Source organism: Neolamprologus brichardi, chromosome 11, assembly GCF_056152115.1.
Source record: "Neolamprologus brichardi isolate AB-2024 chromosome 11, ASM5615211v1, whole genome shotgun sequence".
Lineage (NCBI taxonomy): Eukaryota > Metazoa > Chordata > Actinopteri > Cichliformes > Cichlidae > Neolamprologus > Neolamprologus brichardi.
The window spans coordinates 15,754,902-15,764,666 of NC_142114.1; the positions used below are offsets into that span (position 1 = coordinate 15,754,902).

Below are 9,765 nucleotides of genomic sequence, written 5' to 3' on the forward strand. Positions count from 1 at the left end.
TCCGCGAGGTGGCGGCATACGTCAATACCACGTTTGAGTCGTTGCTGTGCAAAAAAAGTGATTGACTACCAAATAACGATTTAATTCTCTCTCTCGCTTTTGAAATCGTTGATCTATTTGCTTAAATGGGCTGAAGTAAACATGATTTACAAAGGGGTTATATATTAAATGAAGAAATATCCTGCTTTGAAACCATCTTTATTACAATTCATCCAGCCCTTTTTGGCCACGTTACAGAACAGTGACACTATGTATGTATACCGTGCAATTTCTGTTGCCTTCTTGGCCAGATTTCTCTTGAAAAATAGTTTTGTTTTTTTTTATGTCAGTGACACTTTTAATTTGGAACCCCCTGCAAAACCGATTACATCTTCTATCTTGTAACGACAATGTTTTCTCCGGCTCAAAACGAGTTAGTATCATTCTTGACAGATCGATATGCTTGACATATTATATAGCCATCACGTGGATATGAAGTCACCAAAACTGCCCCACTGCTCCTTGCCCATCTCATTCTCACAATTACACCTTCACAACATCTTCTGACAGCCAACAGTTTTCATCAACTGTTTATACATTTGTTAAGCACTGTATGTGTTGGCATTGCCTACATATTACATATATATATATATGTAAATATTTATATCTCTTGGCATGTTACTGGGGTTACAGAAAATAATATATGTGGTAAAATGTAAATAAGGATTTGTGGTTGGACAGGATAAAAAACAAAAACGAATCCACACATGTCCTCCTCCTCCTCACTTTATAAAAATGTCACACTATTAAGCATTAGTAAGGTATTAGCAAGTGCCTGATTTATCATTTATATATCATTACCCATTACCCCCTTAGTATGCCATTTAGACTTGCTATTAATTCTTAATAGTGTGACTTATTAAGAAGTGCTACTAATGTTATTTATTCTTATGTTTTATTGTTGTTTTTGTACTATTTTAACATGTTTAAAAATCTATCTATGCTGGTCTAGAAACATACAGCTTATTCAAAAGTAGCTCACATTTGTTTATTTGAAAGGTTCTCTTGCATTCTTATAACAGCAGGTGAACCATTTAAAGTCCACCACGTCACTGAAAAACTATACAAAATAAGTTGTTGTTTTTTCACTGTGCAATAACTACAAAAATCAAAAGCATGTTGGGGACTATGACTGTCCCAGTCTAAAATCCCAGGCAAACAGATGAAGTATTTACAAGACCTCAACCACTACTTCTGCAAACCCTGCATACATTATGAACACCCTGAAAGGAAACAATGTGATATATTTGATAACCTTTAGCAATATATACAAAATTCAGACAGGTCAGGTTGCTCAAAAATTGTAAATTATTTGACCTGCATAACACATATTTCAGTTGCTCTGATGCAGGACAGTAAACTCTACATAGCTTCAAACCTGGGACCTTCTTGATACGAGGTGATGGTGCTAACCATCAGACCACCATGCTGTGTCTGTGTGTGTTCTCTGACATGCATGGCAGGCTAGGTTGCGATTCTAAATTGGCCGTAGGTGTCAATGGTTATCTGTCTCTCTGTGTTAGCTCTGAGACACAATGACCACCGGTAAAAATGTAGCCTGCCTCTTGCTCTGTGTCATCTAGAAAATGGATGGTTAGATGGATGATGTAGAAAAGAGAAGGTAAAGGGCAACTCTTTGGACCAGTCACACAAAAAAAGTGTTTAAGAGGTATTTTAGGTATGAGATAAAGTTAGATAGATAAAGACAGATAGAAGTAAAGTCAGAAAGCTGCCTCTGACTTTGCTTCTTAAAGTTCAGTGGAGAACATCGTGCTATCTATAAAACTGGCACGGAACTGGAAAACAGTCCAACAGTGTAAGTTGCCACATTTTCTGCCTATAATTCTTCTTTCTGCACGGCTCTCATTCCCTCTGGAGGAAGAAATAACTTGTGTTGTTGAAGTGCTTGGCGTCTGTCATCTCTCTCAAAGGCTTTTGTTCCTCATTTTCTTCACTTTCGTTTTCATCACTTGGTGGGTGCTCTTTGTTGCTCTTTGTAGGGACAAAGGTCACCAAAGCTACTCCTTCTGGGGCAACCGGGACAGAGGGCGAAGGTTGAGATGAGTCATCACAGAGGGTGGTGAAATAAAGACTGTGCAGTTTAGAGATAAATCTGTCCTTGTGCCTGAATGACAATTTAAAAAAAAAAAAAAAGAAATATGAAAATGAAGGAGCTGACCGTGCATAAAATCTACGACGTACATCACATCTTAGAAATGACTAATGTTATGTCATAAATCTGCCCTTTTTTGGAGAGATGCAGTGAAAGTGCCAATGTCAGTACCCGAAAGTGTAGATGGCCAAAATGACAGACAAGATAGCGAATAAACCAAATATCCACAGCAAATGATGTGGCCACTCTTCAGGTCCTGGTAGAGGTTTTGTGGGATCTGTGGTAAAAAGAGGGGTAGACTGTGATAAATCTTAACTGAGCAAGACAGCATCCATCTAAATACATCTGAGTGCAACTGAACGTCTGTGTTTGCGTGTAGGTGTGAGGAACCAAAATGCCTGAGGCCTGTTTTTGTTGCAAGCCTGAGTTGTTATGATGACATGGTTTCCTGTTAAAACCCAGGGGGCAGAGGGGATTTTCAGCACTAACAGCATTTAAGAGTTCCCTCTCTTCTTTTGGCTCTCTCGCACACACACACACACACACACACACGCATAAGTAACTGTAATATTTCACAGTTTGCATGCCAACTCACCATTATCTGGATCTGGATCTGGATCTGAACCTGAACCTGAACCTACGGGGTAAATAATATATTTTAAAAACATATTAGTAAGATAAACCTGAGATAACAAGACAAAGTTTTATAAGGCAATTTTAAAAAAGACTGAAATTGTCCATTTCCTAAAGAACTATCTGTCAGACTGCAATAAGTAAGACATAGTTTAAGTGGTCCCAATAAGCAGACAGGGAGGTGTTACAACAGGGAGGAATAACTCCTGGGGGAAAATTATTCTAAACTGAATTCTGCAAACTTTTCAGGTGTTTATAGCTATGTTAGTTGATAGTTGCCAAACAGCAAGACTTGCTTCTTTGGTTGTAAGAACTTTTGGGTAATTTAGCAGACAAATTCTTTACCAATTAAAAGTCAATACGGCCTAACACTTGCTTTCAAAATAAAAAAGACTATAAAGAATCCAACGTGATAGTGCCTAATCCAGCAGAATCTTCTTTCTCTCTTTCTCTCTCTCTTTTTTTAGAGGGCTGTTTCTTCCTTATTTTAAAAACAGGCAGGAATGAATTGACCATTAAAGAGAACAGAGAGTTGGACTGATGTTTAAAAAAAAGGGTTTTTTCACCTCAACGAGGGGAAATGCACTAATGGTACAGGGTCAATATCTTGAACCCCTAAGCCACTGAGAAACTTCTTAAACATCTTGATACTTGGGTTTCACTTCATCTCAAAAACTGAGCACATGTCACAGGATTTAAAGTTTAATTTCATTCAGCAAACATCATCAGCACAAATAAAGTCCACTCAGCTACTTCTGTGAAAACTTACACTCCTGTACTTTAAGTGCTTTAATTGAGCATATAGAATACTTACTGATAAACTTAAATATACTTATTTATTTTATTTTTTAGAGGTGTGTGCGTGTATTTATTTACCCGTTGGGGGGGTCACAAGATAAGGTGCACTCCACTCACTCCACTGACCATCATGTTCTGTCTTATACCTCAGCTGTATCAGGAAGTCAACGTCAGGTGTAGGAGTCACTACGATGGTGTAGGAGCACTCCCCTTCAAACTGCTGTACCAACATGGACACATACAGGCAAACGTCTCCATTTACTGACACAACAGAGTGTTCAACTTTTCACAACTAAGTAAAACCTTGTCTACTTACGTTTTCGCTGTGAAAGGAGATGTTTGTTTCCCCGTATTTGATCTCAAAGATGAGTCTAAAATTGTGTGGCTCCTCAAAGTTTGTCGGTAAACTCCAGACCACCTTCATCATCGTCGTCATATCCTGTTCTTCCTCCAACGTCGCTGACATGATTGATGGACGCTGAGGCTTCTCTGAGGGATCAGGGACGAACATGTAAAGGTCTTGTATGTGGAATAATATGACTAGTTTAAAAGATGCCGAATTTGTCTGTAATTTACTTGAATATGAAATATTAGTCAGATATATTTCACAATTAAATGTTTTGCAATTAGGAGCATTACAACTTATCCAAAGGTACAATAATAAGTCTTTAAATCATTACTAATGTGTTTAATATAAACCAGAAGACTTTCCTAAAAATGAAAATATGCATATTTGTTTTCTTCTTGGGAAATTAGCTAGTACTCCTCTTTCATGTCTGTAGAGCAATTGTGAAACTCAATCAGAAGGCCTCTTAACTTACAGACTGGCAAGATTAACCGATAAAAACAGAACAAAACAAAACATAGACCACAAAGTGGTTTCACTTTCATGTCTAAACTTCGACTTTAAAGGGAATTTGAAGTATTTAATCTGGGAAGGTGCAACAGGACACTGTTACTCATAAACTTTTTCAACCACTTCATCAACTGGTATCTTGAATGCTTAGCCAATCTGCACATATTCAAGTCATTCATAGAGGAAGAAAAATTGGAAGCTGTATAAATGTACATGAGAGGATGTTTATGCAAAGTTTTTCATGAGAAGGTCTAATCATATGGCACAGAAACAGAAACACTACCTCGTCATGACTCTGTGTCTAGGATGGATCATTTTTCTGATTTTTTTTTCTTGGGTTTGTGTAAATTTACCTGTCCAGCTCTTAGCATAGGTGGATGGACTCCATTCACTCCATTGTCCATCAAATTCCTCTTTAGCTCTGACTTGTATCAGGTACTCAACACCAGGCATTATATCAGTGATGGTTGCTTGCCGCTGGCCATTAACCGGCAGTACCTGAATACATAAATAAAAAACAAAAATCTCTGAAACAAAACTGTGTTTTCTGTTTCATGCTGGCGTAATGAACATTGAAAAAAAAAAACATACACACTTAGTAGTTTGACAACAGGTGTCTCAGCACTGACCTGTTCGTTACCAATTGACGGTTTGACAGGGTTGTATTTAACTTCATAGATCAATTTATAGAAGTTATCTTGCACCTTCCAGGATGTCGGTAAATTCCAGGAGACCGTCAGCCTGTTCCTCTTTCCTTTCTCCTGTCGGACTGACACATTTGACGGAGGGTCTGGTTTTACTGAGGAGTGGGAACAAACACAGTGAGCACAACTTTAAAGCACTTCAGAAGGCCAATACTCAGTCCTGTCATGGACACATGTACACTTGAGCACTTACAAATTTTTAATGGTGTAAAGTACTTAAGGGGGCTGGTGACATTGCCTGTGATGCTTGTAACACACATGTAGACCAGGTGAGGGGTTCTCCGATCATCCTCAATGTGGTCCAGAGCACACCAACAGCGAGAGAGCCGAGATGAGTATGAGCATGACACTCGCTTGAATTTCTCTCTTGGACTGAGAGAAGGAAAGGAAAAGAACAGTCAGTCACACAAAGATGGACATAAAGGAAAAGAGAAAGTGGCCTACAACAACATTTCTACTACATTAGGCCCATTTACAACTTTCATACCTTCTTTTCTTTTTAATTTTTGATCTCAAGTAGTTTACTGGAAATAATATTTATTTATGTAACAACAATGTTAGCATTTTGACTGCACAAGATTACAGAAGTTTTACAACATACTCCAATATTGATCGAGAACACACCACTGTATGCACATTTCTTTATCCATGGCTTGCACACATCAGTTTTCCTGTATGTATGTAAATACAGGAGCAAAATATTACTTGATGGTCCTTTTAAAACACAACACAAAGCACTCATGGGGGACTTCAAGTGCAATGAACTCACTTTTTACTCAGCAAGAGGTAACAACTAGGCTGCTTTATGGCGGCTTTCTGAGGCATTCCTTCACAGCGGATTTTACTACTGGGCGACTTTTTGTAGCAGAACAGACTGGGAGGCTCAGGAGAATCTAAGAGATAAAGAAGACATGTAAACACACACTGTTCACCCATCCATTTTTAAAAATCAATTATCCAAATAGGGTCCTCTCAGGCTCTACAGCCCTCAGGTAGCTTGTTATATTGTTGGCCTTCTGACAGCACGATTAGAAAAAGACTGAACTATGTCTTGTTTTAAGGGCTGCCAGGAGAAAGCCTCTACTCTCTTAAAAAGATCATGGCAGCATGACTTAGATTTACAAAGTGGCATGTAAACAAACCGGAAGAATTTGGGAACAATGAACTTTGGACAGACGATAGTCACAGCACCACGTTTGGTGATGCATAGCAGCAACAGTCTGGCACAACAGTGGAGGCGTGATGATCTGGGCTTGTTATTTAGCCACAGGACCTGGGTGCCTTACAGATATTGAGTCAACCGTGAATACTTCTATGTAAAAAAAAAAAGTATTCTAGAGTCAAATGTGAGGCTTTCTGTTTTACAACCAAATGTTGACCCATACTGGCTCATGCAACAGGACGACGAGCAAGCACAGCAGCAAAGCTATAACATATCTTCCTCCTCCATCACAAAGTCCTCACTATGAGAACTCACCTGCAACGATCACCTTTACGCTAAACTTTTCTTTGCCTTTGTGATGACAACTGTATTTTCCAGAGTCTTCCATTCTCACTGAGGCCAGAGTTAGCGTTGTCCCACTCCTCCCAAATTTAATTTCACCCCAGTCCCTGTCTTCTGTCCCCACTGTCATCGTGTTCCACTTCCACTCAGGCATCACTTTTATCCCCCTTGTTACCCGGTTCACTCCTTCCCCCCCTTCATCCTCCTCATAGTCATCCTCAACATCTGTTTCTCCAGTGGTCCAATGAGATTCGTCCTTCAGCGATCGAGTGGCCCTGGTTGGCTGGACGATGTGAGGAGAAGTTGTGTATCCTGCATCTGAATATATGAGGCTTCTGTTTCCTCCTGCCTCTGTGAAATGAGGGCTGTAGCCCTCACTTACATTCTTCAGAGAACTGTCATCACTTTTAACTGAAACTGCACTGTTTTGTATATCATTTGGAGTGGCTGGTGTCCCGTTCGAAGAACCATCCCTTTTGTTGATGTTTAAGCTGCTTCCCTTCAGACTGATCTTTACACCATCCACCCTCACATGACCGCCACAGGTCAGAAACAGCTTACTGCCCGGCGATAAGACCAACACACCTGGAGGAGGGTCTGCAGAAAAACACACAAACACAGAATCTGTAGAACTAATAAGAACTAGTGCTTATGGTGGCTGTCATTTTTGATGTGTGTGTGTGTGTAAAAATGATAGCTTCTCATTATTTTCAGTACTGGTTGTAATCGACTAGGCACAACACAGAGCGACACATTGCATAACCTCCACCCCAACTTCCTCTTTTAACGTGTCTCTCATCTTCATCATTTCTTTTCATTCTTGTATTATACGTGCTTTGTAACATCTGTCAGTTATTTAGATTTCTAACATTCCCCGTAATGTTTCAGATTTTCTGATTCTGCTCAGACCTCACACAGTCACTTATAACCTGACATGTTTTGGTTTAGTATGACTTGCCTGAACTTGACTGGGTTGAAGTCATAGTTTCATTCCCCTTAGTCTTTAGTAAAACAAATCTTTTTGCTCTTGCCCAGTTAACCGTTGTGTCTTTTTAAACATCTGATAAGATTTTATCTCATAAATCTGATAAAATGGAGACTGAAGCTGAAGCTGATAAGGGCCTGATGTAGAGTCAACAGCCACTATGTTATATGCTGGTACTGGGTTAGTCCTTCTCTGTTCATACTGACATGATAACATCACGCAGTCGCTCCAGAAAGTTATGCTTAATTCAAACTTAAAAATAAAAATAAAACTAGATGTGAAAAAAATAGTTACTAAAAAAAAGTAGACTTTGAATTGAAATGAGCTTAAATGATTTTGTAAACTTGGAAAACTAACTAAAATAAAGTAAAAATAGAGAGAAAATATCCTTTTAACAGTTGTTAGTTTTGTGAAATTTGTTGTCACAAATTTCCTAATGAGGCTTTGACTGACTTTTTTTTTTTTTTTTTTTAAAACAACAACAACTTGTTACTTGTTACTTTTAAAAAGCTCTCTCTGTCTCTGGTATATGGTTTCCAGACAACAGTCAATAAAGAAACTAAAACTGACATTGAAACTAATAAAAACTAAATTAAACAAAACATTTTCAGTAAACTGAATTAAAAACAAGAGGTCAAAATAAGATCCAAATAAAAACTAAGCTTTCATGCTGTTTATGTCTGATCCTACCATCCACATGTGCAGCAGAAATTGAAGCATCACAGCAGCCAATATTTTCTGTCCAGTTTTGATGAGCCCTGTTAATTATAGCTTCACTTTCCTCTTTTTAGCTGACAAGTGTGCTGCTGCTATAGCCTATATACTTCAACGTTCAATGTGTTGTGCATTCAGAGACCTATACACCTTCATGCTTCTGTTGTAACTAGTGAATATTTGAGTTGCTGTTTCCTTCCAATCAACCTGAAGCAGTCTGGTCATCCTCCTCTGACCTCTGGCATCAACCAGACATGTTCACCCAGAGCACTGTCGCTCACCTCATATCTTCTTATTTGAACCATTCTCTGTTTACCCTAGAGATAGATGTGTGGGAAAATCCAGGCAGATTCTGAGATACTCAAATCAACCTTTCAAGAATCACGCCACATTCAAAGTCAGCTACATCATCATCTCACATTCGGATGCTCAGTTTGAACTTCGTCAGGTCGTCTTGACCACGTCTACACGCGTAAATCCGCTCAGCTGATAAGACTGGCATAGTTGAACAGGTGTACCTAATGAAGTGGCCGATTAATTTTTGTTTGTTTGTTTTTATATGATTTTTCCTGACTCTGTGCCTATAATATTTATAAAATGTAAAGTTTACAACAAAATAAAAAAAGCTTGTAAAATTAGCTGCTACAACGCGTCACAACATTTCCCAACAGGATAAAAACGCATTTTTCGCCGAAAGAACAAAAGCGGAAAGAGCAAGAAAAAAAAGCTTACTTTATATATTATCCTGTAATAATACAGTGAACTTCGATGAAGTAAATATTTTTAAACGCTGTGATTTTCAGTTAACTCCAAAACTAGACTCCAAAAAAAATCCCAAATTATAATAACTTTAACTTTGTCACTAAATTAGCCTAAGTTTTTGTTATTCTTAATAACAAAGTAAACAGATGAAGAAAAAAAAAATTACATTTACACAGTATGAGAGGAGAGGTTACCTTTTCTGGGACATGTTCCTTCAAAAACTCCGCTGACCGGAGCGAAGAACAGCAAAAGGAGAAAAATCCCCATTTTTACCCAGAGATCCTCCTTCCAGCGGCGGCTCCTCACACCATCGCCGCCGGCAGCAACTGTACACTGACCCCACTCAAACCTTTTACACCGTGAAAACAAGACCGAGCTATTTACACCACGAAAACCGCTTATGCAACACCAAAACTCCCTGTGCAGACAGCAAAGTTAAAGGCGGCTCTCTCTGGTTGGCTCAGTCTGCTGTCCATGAGACCCGTTATTGTGAAATCCCTGCGCTCTTCCCCTTGTTCAGCGCCGTTACACAGAGGAAATCCTCCTCAGCATCAAAATAAGCCCCCCAACCCAGCGAAAGCTGAATATAGCTCTGCTATATTAATATTCATTTATGAAAAATCTCTTAACTTAGAAAGTTCCTTAAAAATATTTTCA

The 9,765-nt window shown here is 38.8% G+C and overlaps 1 protein-coding gene across 1 annotated transcript; it reads right to left on the bottom strand.

Annotated features, from left to right (window-relative positions):
- Positions 1-53: 53 nt before the first annotated feature.
- On the bottom strand, positions 54-9,543 carry il6r (interleukin 6 receptor). Its single transcript, XM_006804913.3, has 11 exons — positions 9,303-9,543; positions 6,621-7,244; positions 5,913-6,036; positions 5,337-5,515; positions 5,069-5,238; positions 4,793-4,937; positions 3,900-4,072; positions 3,662-3,803; positions 2,748-2,789; positions 2,324-2,429; positions 54-2,164 (listed from the first exon to the last, which is right to left on the bottom strand). The coding sequence occupies exons 1-11, from the start codon at positions 9,373-9,375 to the stop codon at positions 1,903-1,905; spliced, it is 2,040 nt and encodes a 679-aa protein (XP_006804976.2). The 5' UTR covers positions 9,376-9,543; the 3' UTR covers positions 54-1,902.
- Positions 9,544-9,765: the final 222 nt, after the last annotated feature.

Excerpts from the sequence above, each read along its gene's own strand:
- il6r (XM_006804913.3), bottom strand. The coding sequence starts at position 9,375 with ATGGGGATTTTTCTCCTTTTGCTGTTCTTCGCTCCGGTCAGCGGAGTT. Across the intron at positions 4,073-4,792 it reads CTATGCTAAGAGCTGGACAG|AGAAGCCTCAGCGTCCATCA; the intron begins GTAAATTTACAC and ends CTGATCCCTCAG. Across the intron at positions 2,430-2,747 it reads AGATCCAGATCCAGATAATG|ATCCCACAAAACCTCTACCA; the intron begins GTGAGTTGGCAT and ends TTTTTACCACAG.